Source organism: Humulus lupulus, chromosome 3 (assembly GCF_963169125.1).
Source record: "Humulus lupulus chromosome 3, drHumLupu1.1, whole genome shotgun sequence".
NCBI classification, from domain to species: Eukaryota; Viridiplantae; Streptophyta; class Magnoliopsida; order Rosales; family Cannabaceae; genus Humulus; species Humulus lupulus.
The window spans coordinates 5,724,204-5,738,245 of NC_084795.1; the positions used below are offsets into that span (position 1 = coordinate 5,724,204).

At 35.9% G+C, this 14,042-nt stretch overlaps 2 protein-coding genes across 3 annotated transcripts; one reads left to right on the forward strand and one right to left on the reverse strand.

Annotated features, from left to right (window-relative positions):
* Window positions 1-5,130: 5,130 nt before the first annotated feature.
* Window positions 5,131-8,266, reverse strand: LOC133821752 (ATPase 5, plasma membrane-type-like). The gene is made up of 5 exons (XM_062253896.1): window positions 8,180-8,266; window positions 6,417-6,489; window positions 5,826-5,963; window positions 5,562-5,724; window positions 5,131-5,475 (listed from the first exon to the last, which is right to left on the reverse strand). Exons 1-5 carry the CDS (start codon window positions 8,264-8,266, stop codon window positions 5,355-5,357), a joined length of 582 nt encoding a protein of 193 aa, XP_062109880.1. The 3' UTR covers window positions 5,131-5,354.
* On the forward strand, window positions 8,175-12,068 carry LOC133821914 (receptor-like kinase TMK4). Of its 2 annotated transcripts, none has more exons than XM_062254086.1 (4): window positions 8,175-9,576; window positions 10,100-10,138; window positions 10,534-10,569; window positions 10,798-12,068. In XM_062254086.1, exons 1-4 carry the CDS (start codon window positions 8,265-8,267, stop codon window positions 11,910-11,912), a joined length of 2,502 nt encoding a protein of 833 aa, XP_062110070.1. In that variant the 5' UTR covers window positions 8,175-8,264; the 3' UTR covers window positions 11,913-12,068. The 2 variants fall into 2 exon arrangements, with proteins under 2 accessions (XP_062110070.1, XP_062110071.1); XM_062254087.1 differs by having other exon boundaries at window positions 8,175-9,555.
* The last annotated feature ends 1,974 nt before the right edge of the window (window positions 12,069-14,042 follow it).

A 14,042-nucleotide genomic window follows, 5' to 3' on the forward strand; every position in this document is an offset into this window, starting at 1 on the left:
ATGCCGTCTGTCCAGAAGAAGGCTTTTTTGAAGTCAGGCGGGTGATTAGGAAGGTCCTCAAACATCTTCTTCTCCTTGGGGTAGCTCGAAAGGTAGTAAAATCCATCTCCTCCCTGAGCTCGGGAGGGATTGCTTTTCAGACAAAAGAGATATAAAATCTCTTGCGGTGAAGGCCCCTTCCACTTCAGCTCGTGGTATAACGACCTCAGGGCAGACAGAACCCTGTAAGAATTGGTGTTGAGCTGGAACGGAGCCAACCCAACAAAATCCGTGAAGTCCTTGAAAAAAGACTTCAAAGGCAGTAGCGCTCCTGCCTTCATGTATTCCTGACTCCATGCCGCGTACCTCAGCCTGTTGTCAGGGTTTCCAGTCCCTGGAGCATGGCAGCTGCGTTCGCTAGCATTCGGAGCTCGACATCTCAAGGAGCTTGACAACCTGAGGCCATGGAAGACCAGAATATTAGTTATCTGGTTTATCGAGGTAACCGAGCTCCAATAGTGCTCGGCCTCGAAGATTTCCCTCCTCGGCTGCGAGGTAGAAGGCTCCCCCATGAGTGAAAATTGGAGCTCTCCTGGACCATACGCAACGGTCACTTTCAATTTAGGGTCGAGCGGGATCGGCCTGAGCCCTGAATTGGACTCTGGATAAATGGCCTGTCGAAGGGTTCTCCTTTTCTTCTCTATGACCTCGTCAATTTGGCGGCGATAATGAGCTCGAATCTCCTCTTGTTCGCGCGCGAGATCGTACTCGCGAATTCGACGTTGATTCCGAGCAAATAGTGACTCCGAGCTCGGGGTTTTGGGCGAGTAAGGGATTGCCAGCAACGACCCCCACCGTCTTTCCAGATTCTGTGACATCTACCGAGAAAGAAAAAATGGTGAGGTCCATGCATGCAAGAGTCCAAGAATTACGAGCTTGACAGGACAAGCTCGGAAGTTTAAGAACAAAACGAGCTCGATACTAAGACCCTATGAAAGAGTCAGAACGTGTATTCTACGGGAAAAAGGAGGAGAGTGGACATAACTTTTTGAAAATCCCGAAATATCAGGGAAAAAAGGTGGCGGTTATTCAGAAAAGGTAACATTGGGTATCGTGTATTCTTTAAAACCAAGATTTTGTACCCAAATATCTTGGTGTGCAAGATACGTCTTTTAAATTTTGAAAACCCAGAAAAAAGAGACCATGTTTGGGTTTGTTCTACATATAAACTGGATTTAGAACCAATAATGGAAAAACCTAAATCTAAATACCTATTGATCGAAGCATCCTAGAATATCGAACTGCGAAATGAACTAGCGCATTCCCACGAACAAAAACAGCAAAGCCGGAAACTGATAAAAATATATATAAATATCAAACACTTACACAATAATGGCGATTGCAGAGAAGTCGTTGATTGGAGGAGAGGCTGCAGGTATGAGCTTACGGTCTCGAATAGACTGACGGTACTCTGTTTCTTCGGCCGAGAAAACATGCACAAGCAAGAAGTTCCCAGGGAGAGTTTCTGGTTTTGTTTTTGTTCTTTCCTCTGATGAACGAAAAATAAAAGGAAGATGATGAATGGGGTCTTATATATAGACGGTAAAAGGGGATTAATCTGGGACATTGAATAAAATCCTTGCAAGATCCAACGGATAGGGATTACTGATACGATGGTACCAGAAAGGTGGCAGACGAATGATCGTGGGCAGATTTCCAAGGTACTCGAGTACCCTGAATAGGCAATACCCAACTGACATGTGTCCATTCTCAAGTATGTGACGGTACGATTTCCGAAGAAAGTAGTTCAAAAGTTTCCTTCTCATACTTTTGAGGGGGCAAGATGTTATACCCAGATTTTGAGCCATGAGAATTGTGACCTCGAAAGCTGGATTCATAATGAATGAACTCATAAAGTGTGGAATATGTTCGAAATCTAAACATCGAGCCTGCGAAGCAGAGACAACTTCGAAGATGGTAGCCTCGAAATCCTCACGAGCTCGAAAGGTAGGCCCCAAGGTGCGTCTGTTCTCAGGGATGACCTCGGATCAGGGGCTCCGAGCCTGACACGCGTACGAGCTCGAAGTCATGTGGCCTCGGGAGATGTTATAGCTCGAAAGTCAATAGGAAACCTGGGAGAATAAGGTCTTGGTGGTATAGGATAATAACTTTGAATATCCTAGTAAATCACCAATAACAAGACGCGGTCTACATTTATTACTGTAAATCCCCTACAATCAAGGGATATTAATTTGATCAGTTATACGCCCCCTGGTCTTCAGGGGACGTTTCCTGTTATATCGGATTGTAGGCATTTAATGCCATTTAATTTATTTGCATATAAAGAGTAACTTCCCAAAGTATGTGGGAGAGTATTCTAAAATCTTCTCTATAAATAGAGAGGTCATGCACCATTGTAAAGGACCGAATTTTTGTGATCTTGAGAGAAAACTCTGAAGAATTCATCCTTGAAGAATTTTCAGAGATCATCTTGAGTTTAATAACAAAGACTCGTGGACTAGGCAGATTTAACTGCTGAACCACGTAAAAAATCGTGTTTGTATTATTATATTTTTATTGGCCATTACTGATTATTGTTTACGTGCTCTTCTTTCACTGTTGACGAAAAACGGCGTCAACAGTGATTGGTTCAGCTGAATCTGAACATTATATTAATTTTATATACATAGATTGTATAATATCAAATTTTGATTTATCAATAAATTTAATTGAGTAAAATTTAATTATATTGATAAGCAGTGAGTCAAACACTTGAATATATCTTATCACAATTTTGGTGGATCTATAATCAATGTAAAATTTGGATATACATATATGATTATGAATTATTTCTTTATTACAGGACTTTAGTGATACATGACATAAGTGCATAAATATATGTATACACACAAGCATATGTAGTAGAGGTCATTAAAAGAATAGTTGTTCATATCATCAATAGTAGTTGATGGATGGTTATTGATTATTACATCAACACAAGAGTACATCAAGAAAGTATATCTGCAACAACAACAACAGAATACACATATAGAGGGACCCCTCCATTCTAATACATGTAAGTTTGTCTCTATGGAATACCATGCCTCTTTATTTGTCTACAATGACATTCCAATTTTACAAGAAAGCAACCATTGAAAGACTCAAAATTAGTTTCGGAAAAACTTCTTACTCTAGAATTGCAACTGAATAAAAATCCTAATCCCGAGATGCTTATTTGGCGAAAGCCCACAATAAAAACCAAGATTGCCAAATCAGAATTAAAGGCAAGAGAGAGCTTTTAGACTTGCATTTAAAAATTTCACCTGATTGTCAAATTTGACCAAATAAGAGCACAAACCATAATTCAAATCCATTAACCAATATGCAAGCAAGGGAATTGAATAAAGATATGGAAATATAAAAACAGAATCAAACAATATTATATATATATTGCTTTTGATTCTCTTTTGTGTGTATAATGACTCATTTATTATTTTTCAGTTTCTTGAAACGTCTCAACATCTGCAATAAGCAGTTGTAAATTCTCTCATTTTCTGTCATCAAGATCTCTGTTCACACAGTTGTAAAGTTAAGTCTCTGCTGCCATTGCAATCTCCAAAGGCAGCTGTTCAATTTTCTGCAATTTATCTATGAAGTTTACTTGTTTTGTAACTGTTCTTGTTTGGTAATAGTTTGATCACCACAAAGTGTATGATTATAAATATTTTTTTTCTACAAAAAAGAAGAAGAGAATATATTAATGTTTTAACTGAGAATTAAGATGAAAAAAAATCTGCTGTCGCTAATTTTTTGTCCCTTCCATGTCTCACAAATTATTTTAAGACACCACATTTATTTATAGTTGGGAAAAGAGAAAATTGTAAATAATTTAAATATATATTAAATAAATAAATGAGGTGTCTTTAAATAATTGGTAGGACATGGAGGAGACATGAAATTTGGGTACTCGTGATTTTTTTTCAATTAAGATATGCACATATGTATGAATCACAAGTGACTCTTTTGGTTTTGGATTAGATAGCTCTTTTTTTGGACTCTTTTTGGAGCATGGTAAGAAGCATGGGTTACATCTGAGTGGAGTGACCTATGATTTTATGTATTATTAAATGTACCCACACACTTTCCATGTGAGATATTTTTTCTCTAACATCTTCCAATCATCTCAGTCATCTCAGTGGGGTTCTGCCTCCGACCTTTGCCAAGTCTGGAATTTAGAAACTCTGGCTATCTAGCAACTATACAAAATAATGTAAAAATAGTGTTAGCAATCCAAAGATCAACTCAAATCTCATGTGCATAATTGAGATCTTGCTTTGTCACTTACTATTATTTTCTGAATTTAGATTTACAACCTCGAACAGGTTATGTCCAACAAGTAATCCACACAGCTGGATTCCGTGTCATTATTTTTTGTGTTGTTTTTTTGTCTAGACATTCCTTTAAGCTTTTTTATAAAGCTAGTTACCCATTCTACATCACATATCCAATATGTCTTTTTAAAAAAAAAAAAAAAAGATAATGAAGTAGTACAATTAATCAATGCAATGTAAGTATTCATTTTAAATATCAAACCATAGGCAACAACACATATTGTATATTATTTGAAAATCTCAATCTAATTTAATAAAATTAGTTCATTGAGAGATTTTCATAAATATATGGTTTGCATTATTATTAAGATTGTAAAAAAAAAATATATTATAGCAAAGTGTAATAGATTACACAAAAGTTTAATACAAAAAATGGCTACTTACAGTCAATTTAATTCAAGAAATCAACTCATTTATATGTATATATATAAATATATATAAAAGCTGAAAGAAAAAGGATAAAAAACAAAAACTACAAAGTGAGAAATATACCTTGGCGTGGCAATGGGAGTGAATATACTTTTGTTGTTTTGCTTCTTTTCAATTATTTTTGTATTGTGAGGTCAATATTGTATTATTAATATTGTAATGAAGAAATGGAAGAAAAAGGGAGTGGGAAAACGGGGGCTGCGAAAATGAGAGAAGATATTATATATACAGGATTTTCAGTGAAATGTTATTTTAGTAATTGTCTTGTTAAAATTGTAAAAAAAAATATAATAAAAAAATAAATATTACTTAAATATAAACAATTTATATTGTTAAAACCGGTTAATCTTAAGGTTATATAACTCAAAAGCTCTCCATCTTCACTCTCAACCCTCAACTTCACAATATCTTCTACAGAAAGATATTTAATTTCTAACACAGAACACAATTCTGAAAAGGTAAAATAAAATTGTCAAAGAAGTTATAACAGAATGATTTAGTGCATTATTTAGTGGCTTAATCAATGGTTGATTTGTGAATTTTCATGTTTGTTTATTACATATCATCATCATCATCATCATTGTTGTAATGTTGTTGAATGATATCTATGTCAAGACCTTTCAGCTTCACCACTGACTCAACATGACCCTTGAGTGTATGCAAATCTCTAAGCCTGCAATCATAAATCGAAACAAATTTAACTTGACAAATTCAATCATTACAATTCTTATGATCAAAATATGAGTAAAAACATTTTATTTTGCAACCTTAACTCGGTGCCCGGCTTGTTCTGCAGTCTCTGAGAGCTCCCTGAAACTACTTTTTCTAAGGAAAATTTTGTTGGATTCCAGTGGTCGAGGACCATGGAGTGTTCTTTGTGCTGCTGCCCATTGTGCTTCTCTCTCTTCTTTTTCATAGTCTTTATCTTTGTGGTAAAGACAGACTGTCATAATGAGAACGCAAGAAAGCAACCAAGAAAACAAAATGAGAACTTTAACAATGAATTGACTTGTTCTCCAATCACACAAAAAGTTACCTTGTTCTCCAAGAGATTGTCCCAAGCTTTTCCACTAAGAACATAGCGAATACCAAATTTGAGAAGATCAAGAGGGACATATGTTACTATACTATATAGCCAGATTACTCCAGCCCAGCCCAGCCACAACCAGTGATGCACATTTTCCTCACGAGGACGGCCCCCGCAGGGATCCGCCTCGAATGGGGAGGGGACAGGGATAATTTTCAATCCTCGATTTTTAAATGGGACCGGGATAACACTCCCCGTCCCGACGGACCCCGTTTAAATTTATATATATATATTTTAATATTTTATATGTATTTTATATATTTCTTTATGTGTTGTTGTAGTAATTTTTTTAATATTTTAAATTTTATTTAAGATAATGTTTAATATTTTAAATAATAAATATTGTGCAATATTTTAATTTATAAATAATTTGTGATTTTTATTTTAATTAAATGAATTCTTTGTGAGGATTCCCCGCCCTAATAAGAAATTCCCCACCCCACTTCTGACGAGAAATAAATAAGAATGGAGATTAAAAATATAAATGGGGACGAGAACGGGAACGGGAGGAGCACTTCCCACCAATTACCCGCCCCATATTGGTGCAAACCCCATATTGGCATAGACAGCAATGAAAGTTGCTTTCTGATGATTCTCATTAAGCTTTTCATTTTATTTTATTTTATTTTGTTCCAAAAAACACTCCAAATATATTCATGAATTTAGAATACAAAGCTTCAAAGTTTGTCGTAATCATAATTGATCATAATTTGTTTTGAGGGTGCAAAAAAAAAAAGAACTCTCATCTATGAGTTCATGTGCTACACCATTGGCTTAATTGTGTAGGACAGTGGTTCACAATAATTGACTCAAACTTATCCCAGTGGAGGAAAGCACTCTCTGAATGTATGTAAGGCCTCCATTTAGCTTTGAAGATGTTGAGACTCAATTTATTATTTTTTTTTTGAAAGGTTGAGTCACTTCTGTAAATTTGCTAAAAAAATCTCTTGTATTTTATTATTTCATTATATAAAATATTTAGAGGGTTTATATTTTTTTGGATATTGTGTTTTTTTTTATTACTTTTTGGATCTTGTGTTTTAAAATATTCATTTTTAGCCTCTATATTTTGTAACATAGTTCAAATAGATCCATAAACTCAATTTTGATGAAGAAAAAAATGAATATAACAATACATTTTTTAAGCGGAATGAATTTATTTTTGTTTTGAATTGTTAGTTTGGTGAATTATTTGTGATTTCGGTTAAGAAAACTTTGACCAAAATCGGATTTAGGGTTCTATTTAAACCATTTTAGAAAATATAGGATCTAAAAAATAATTTGTCAAAATACAATATCGTAATGAGACAAAATACATATTCCAACAAAATATAAACACTAATATATTTTTTGTATGAAAAGATCAAAATATAATTTCTTTAGTATAACAATTAATGACAACAAAGATTTAGTTTCCACGAATATACAGACAAATATTATAGAAATGACTTTGAGTAAGTACGGAATATTTGCAAGATATTTATTCCCTTTATAAACAAATTGTGATAAGATACAATTAAATAGGGAATGTAAATATTCCACAAATCACAAGAAAGGGAAAGTGAATTCCGAAAAGCACAATAAAAGATATTTCTATAAAATATGCCAATTTTAGGATTTACAATTTTTTTTGGCAAGTAGGTCTCTGAATTCTTTTTTTGGTAAATTGGTCTCCTAACTTTGATTTTCTTGGTAGCAATGGTCCCCAACTGTTAGTAATTAACAAAGAATGACTAATGCTACCAAAAAAACAAAGTTTGGGGGGCAATTTGCAAAACAAAAGAAAGTTCGGAGACCAACTTGCCAAACTCTATATAATTTAAAGACCTGCCACACAAATAAGTCGATTACTTTTTGCAATTTGACTTAACTTTCAAGATATTGAGAGTCACTCTTAGAAATTTGTAATTTCAAGGGAAAAAATTTGTTTTCTTAAGAAAAAAAAAAGATATATGTGCATATTTTACATAACATTAAATTGAATTGAATTTGATGAATTTTTTTTAAATCTAATGTATAATTAAATTGAACAGGTTCTAAAAAAATGTCTTTTGTATTATGTTATTTCATTATTAATAATTTACAATATTTACAGAAAAGTGAAAAAGATAATTTCTTTAATAATTTTTTTAAAAAATTGGTCTTCCCCAAAAAGTCTACCCGTTTTCTAAAGTCTTGCCTTGACTCAAGGGTAAAACTGTACATGGATAATCAAAAGCGCGCGAAGTACCGTTTGGACGTAGCAGGGAAACTCTGGTTCACACATTCAACAAATGAAACTCTCTCAGTTGACTCCGAGAGCTTCAGCTTCCCGGTTCTTTCTCGTTCTTGCTGCCAGCATTGCCGTCTCCGTCGCTACCGTAGACAATGACGACGCCATGATGTCGAGCCTCCTCGAGGCCATATCTCCTGCCCCAATCGGCTGGTCTCACTCTGCTCACTATTGCTCCAAATGGAAAGGCGTAAAGTGTAGCTCCTCCGGCCGAGTCTCCGCCATCAACTTAGCCCATCACAATCTAACGGGAACTCTCCCTTCCAATCTCGCTTCTCTCTCTGAACTAAATTCCTTCAATCTCAAAGGCAACCGCTTCTCTGGGCCATTGCCTTCCTTCGCCGACCTTTCTTTGCTCGAAGAAATCTTCCTTGACTACAACAATTTCACGTCCGTACCCCCTCGTTGTTTCCAAGGACTCACCAGTTTGATGGTCTTGACTATGAATCAAAACATCAATCTCGACCGTTGGGTTTTTCCCATTGAGCTTACTGATTCTCCAAGCTTGGTTAATATAAGCCTGGTCAATTGTAACGTAAAGGGTCCCATACCAGACATCTTCGGTTTCGGTTCCTTCCCGAAATTGTATGGTCTGACGCTTTCTCACAATAATCTCAGTGGGGTTTTGCCTCCGAGCTTTGCTGAATCTGGGATTCAGTACCTCATGCTCGACACAAATAAATTAATCGGTACAATCGGCGTTGTCTCGAATATGACCAAGTTGTCCCAAGTCTGGCTTTCCGGCAACAATTTCACCGGTCCAATCCCGGACCTGTCTAAACTGGACACCCTTTTCAACATCAATCTCCAGGATAACAAACTCACCGGTGTTGTTCCAAGGTCATTGATCTCGATTCCAAGCTTGCGAAATGTGTCTTTGGCGAACAATCTGTTGCAGGGTCCTCTGCCTTCGTTCCCTTACGTCGCCAAACCCAATCTTGGAGAAAATAGCTTTTGTATGGACACTCCAGGACCTTGTAATTGGCAAGTAGCGGTACTGCTTGAAGTTGCTGGAGACTTGGGATATCCTCTTTCGCTGGCTAGTTCTTGGCGAGGGAATGATGCGTGCGAAGGCTGGATTTCTGTTGGTTGCGATTTGCACAGAAACGTTGTGAATGTGACTTTTCAGAAACGGGGTTTCACTGGGAGGATCTCCCCTGCTTTTTCCAATCTTACACAGTTGCAGAATTTGTGGTTGAATGACAATAACTTGACCGGTCCCATACCGGAGAGCTTAACACACTTGCATAGTCTTCAGCTTCTTAATGTTTCTCATAACAATCTCAGTGGAACAATTCCTACGTTTCAATTGACAGTGAATTTAATTACTACTGGTAATCCACTATTGAAGAATCATACTTCTTCTAGCTTGGAACATAATGGGACTTCAACGAATGGTACTACTCCGGTTTCCCCTGGTATAAATCTTTGCATATCTAGTAATGTCACTGTATTCTGTGTTCTGTTCATATTGTTTTTTTTTCAAATCCTGGTTAGTTAAAATGGTTTAGAGACAACAAAATAATTTCAGTGAGGATAATAAGATTTGCTTTATATAAAATTGGTCGGGTCTTCTGCAATGAATCCAAAGAGGTGAATTTACAAGCAGAGATTCAAGTCCTTGCACATGATACAATACCTTTTTCAAAGTTCTCCTAGATATTACTTTCTCCTTTGTCCCAACCCAAGATGAGTTCTGGAGATAGAATTATGGTGATTAGTATATAGAACATGCGTGGGGATATTCAATAATTTATAAGAGTATAGGTAACTCCACTCATCACCAATTGATTTTGAGATGAAACCTTATACTTCTTACTATGCACCTCATTCTACTTCTAGAATTTTAGTTATTTCGGCCATTTATTTTATCTAATTGTTCGAAGGAAGCCTATTTTGTTTAATGAATATTTGCTAATACTTCCATGATTTTATTTGTAGGAGGAGAGAGCAACAACGATCCGGTCAAAGCAGCAACAGGTAAGATTATCATTAGCCTAGTTTATACTCATTTAGATCTATCTAGCTTTCTCTTTTTTGTATTAAATTGAGTTACACAAACTCAAGTGAATTAAATTAAACTATGAAATCAATAACAGTTAAAATGCAGAAGAGAATTTTACTAAGTAAATAAGAGTTTACAAATTTTGCACAATAATCTAGGTGCGTACTTACATATAATGGCATACAATTTTAAATGGATATACTAGAAAATGTCTGAAGTTGTGAGATTCTTTAATATTTGTGGCTGAGTGGGAGAAGAATGAGTAAGCCATTTCCTTTATGATTTTACTCAAATGTCATCTATATTGCAGCATTTTTTTTCTACTTATTTGAATGAATAGTGCTTTTACTGTACTTTGGTTGTTTTGCAGGAAAAGGAAGAGAGTTCAAGGTTATTGTTGCAATAGGTAAAATTATTGTCAATCCGTGATTTTAAGTATTTAAGGTGAAAGATAATCACTCTTCTATACAGTTCTATGGATAATTTACTTTAAACAAAATAAACATTTCACCAGATATACTTAACACAACATAGGAGTCTTACATTTTCAAATGAGACTGTAGTAGTTTAAGTTTGTGTAATTTTTTTTAATATGATTTGAAGTTTAAGTTTGTCATTTTCTTCACTAATGCAGCTGCAATTGGGCTAATCATGATAATGATGCTCTTCTGCCAGAGGAAGTTTCCAATAAAAAAATTAAATTTCTTTTGGAAGAAGCAGAATCCTGCTCATCGAAACATTGAGACTTTTCTAAGGAACTGTGGGCCACTCCAAGTTAGAAGATATAGCTATTCTGAGGTTAAGAAAATGACCAACTCCTTCAAAGAAAAATTAGGCCAAGGAGGTTTTGGTAGTGTCTACAAAGGAAAGTTACATGATGGCTCTCTTATTGCTGTGAAGGTGTTAAATGAATCAAAGACCACTAATGGAGAAGATTTCATCAATGAGGTGGCAACCATTAGCAGAACTTCTCATGTCAACATTGTCTCTTTATTGGGTTTTTGTTTTGAGGGTGCAAAAAAAGCTCTCATTTATGAGTTCCTGGTTAATGGATCCCTTGAGAAGTTTGTTTTTGAAGAAGATGCAACTGAAAATAATCATAAGTTGGATTGGGAAACACACTACCAAATTTCACTTGGCATTGCTAGGGGATTAGAGTACTTGCATCGCGGTTGCAACACAAGGATCTTGCATTTCGATATCAAGCCTCACAATATTCTTCTTGATGCAGAATTTGTGCCCAAAATCTCAGATTTTGGCCTTGCTAAGATTTGCAGCAGACAAGAAAGTCTAAGCTCTATGTTGGGTCCAAGAGGGACTATTGGATACATTGCTCCTGAAATCTTTAGTAGAAACTTTGGAGTAATTTCGTACAAGTCTGATGTCTATAGTTATGGGATGATGGTCTTAGAAATAGTTGGTGGAAGACAAAATGTCAATGTCCAAGCTAATAATACTAGTGAAATATATTTTCCACATTGGGTTTATAGACGACTTGAATTGGACGAAGAAGTTAGCCTGAAGAGAATTAGTGATGAAGAAGATAAAACAAAAGTGAAGAAGATGATAATTGTGAGCTTGTGGTGTGTACAGGCTGACCCTGCAAACAGACCAACCATGAGCAAAGTGATAGAAATGTTGGAAGGGAGTGTTGATTCCTTGCAAGTACCACCCAGTCCTTTCTTGTCTTCTTGTTCAACTTCACTTCCTGCAGAATTTTCTAGCAGTATAGTTTTTAGTCCCAAATAAGAAAGTAAACTGGTCTTGACTTTACCGAGTGCACTTTATTGTTATTTCTACTATTATGAGTCACATATACAGTATTTATGTAATAACTACACGAAATTGTGACAATATTTTTCTCATCAGCTTATGTATCAAAATGAATAAAAAAAGTTATTAGGCAAATTGTTATGTGATCCACTATATATATATTTCTACAGTGTCAGCAAACCTTTTGAAAGAAAATGATGCTTGTGAAGGCTGCAAGTATGTTAATTGTGATTCAGATGGGAAATGTTGTAAACAGTCAATTTTGTTAAGTGGCATTTCTCAGGGACGATCTCCCATGCTTTTGCTAATCTTACAATGTTGAAGAGTTTATTGTTGAATATGACAGTCGTCTCACTGGTTTGATACCAATTAGCTTGACCCTTTTGTCTCAATTTGAGGTTCTTGATGGAGCCACCTTGGCCTTTGGCTCAGTACAAGAATTGCAGTGATTTAAAAAACTGCAATTTTATAATGGTTATTGTTGACTCTGATTTTGGTCAACTGACACGGAGTCAAAAATGCTTGATGTAGACAGATATGTTGAAATGAGAATAATGAAAAAAATAGTAAAGCACCCAAGAATTTATAGTGGTTCGGCCCCAGAATCTGGTAATAACCTACGTCCACTTGAGTTCTTATTGATATAATATTTCAAAGGAGTGATCAAAGAACTAGGGTTCAATGAGTTTCACCAACCTCTGAAGAACAAAACAATATATCGAATGTGATAGCTCTAGTTCACTCGTAAATCTCTAATCTCCAGTCATTAGAAAGCCAATAGTCCCTTCCTTGAGCCATTTTTCTCTATTTATAGGCTCAAGGGAGATTACATGAACTAGTTACATATATTCTTTCCTAAATAATCAAATACTCAAGAAATAATGGGAGATAATTTCGGATATGATCATAACTGCATAAGATTTTCTCCAAATATGACGAGTATACGACCAAGCTGGTCATATATAACGATTGAGCGTTGCGCCGCAGAAATCTTCCTGGTCGATAGTCGAACAAGGCTTCTGCCAGATGTCAGCCACGTGTACCAAATGTATGCCATGTCATCCATGCCTGTTTTTTGGATAACATTTGCACCCCAAGTTTGTTTAATGCGACCAGCAATAAAGAAACTTTAGGGAAACAACCGTTCTTATGCCCCACGAAATCTGTCAGAGTCTTCGTGCGTTTTCGAAAACCGTGACATAATTATGTCTAATCAAGCCTTTTCGGTTTTCAAGAAACCAATGTGACGGCTTAAACACTTCCCCACGTTTTGAAAATGGGAAAATCATGATTGTCATTTATTGCTATACTTCAGCCTCTATAAGTAACCTTTTTATCTCTCTTATTATCCTTTACTCACCATTTCAATCAAGAACTTCGCTTCGGCGCCCAGAATTTCGAAATAGTTCAGACGTCCTGCCGAAGATCTTTCCGACTTGAAATTTTTATTTTTCTGAATCTCTAACCTCTGCCCAGGTAATCTCTCAGTCTTTCAAACTTTTCGTGATGCCATGCATGTAGTTACTGTGTTTTGTGATTTCCTGTGTTCTTGAGTAGAAATTTATGAAAATTTTGTATGAGCCATCTGATGCTTGGTGAGAGAGTGTATTTCTGCTTTATATAAGTTAGGAGCTAGTTCGATAGTAAGGATCATAGGCTTAGGACGTAAGATCGACGTACAAATTCGATCTTTAAGCTAGTTGAAAAAACTGGGTTTTTTCCCGCCCTTTAGGAGTTGAAAAAGTTTCTTTTCAGAAAACATTTTATTTCCTTCTTGATCCGTTTTTCAAACCGCTAGCACCAACTTAGTGTATGGGTAGGATGCTGCTGGTCAATAGACGCGAGCAACGTTATCCCAATCACCCACGTAACTCCCCAGGCTATGTGTCTTATCTCCTCCTTTGTCTGTTTGCAGTTCATATGCAAGATCTTTGGGGAGGAGAAAGACCCATCGAAGACGACCTCCTAGCTCAGCTGCTTGAAGGCGAAGAAAACCCTTCTACTCTGATACTAGATATCCCTTTCTCTTGCCCTAGCTCAAATACTTCTCCAGTTCCAACCCAAAGGATGGCTCGTACAAAAACCAAAGCTCAAAAAAGGAAAATC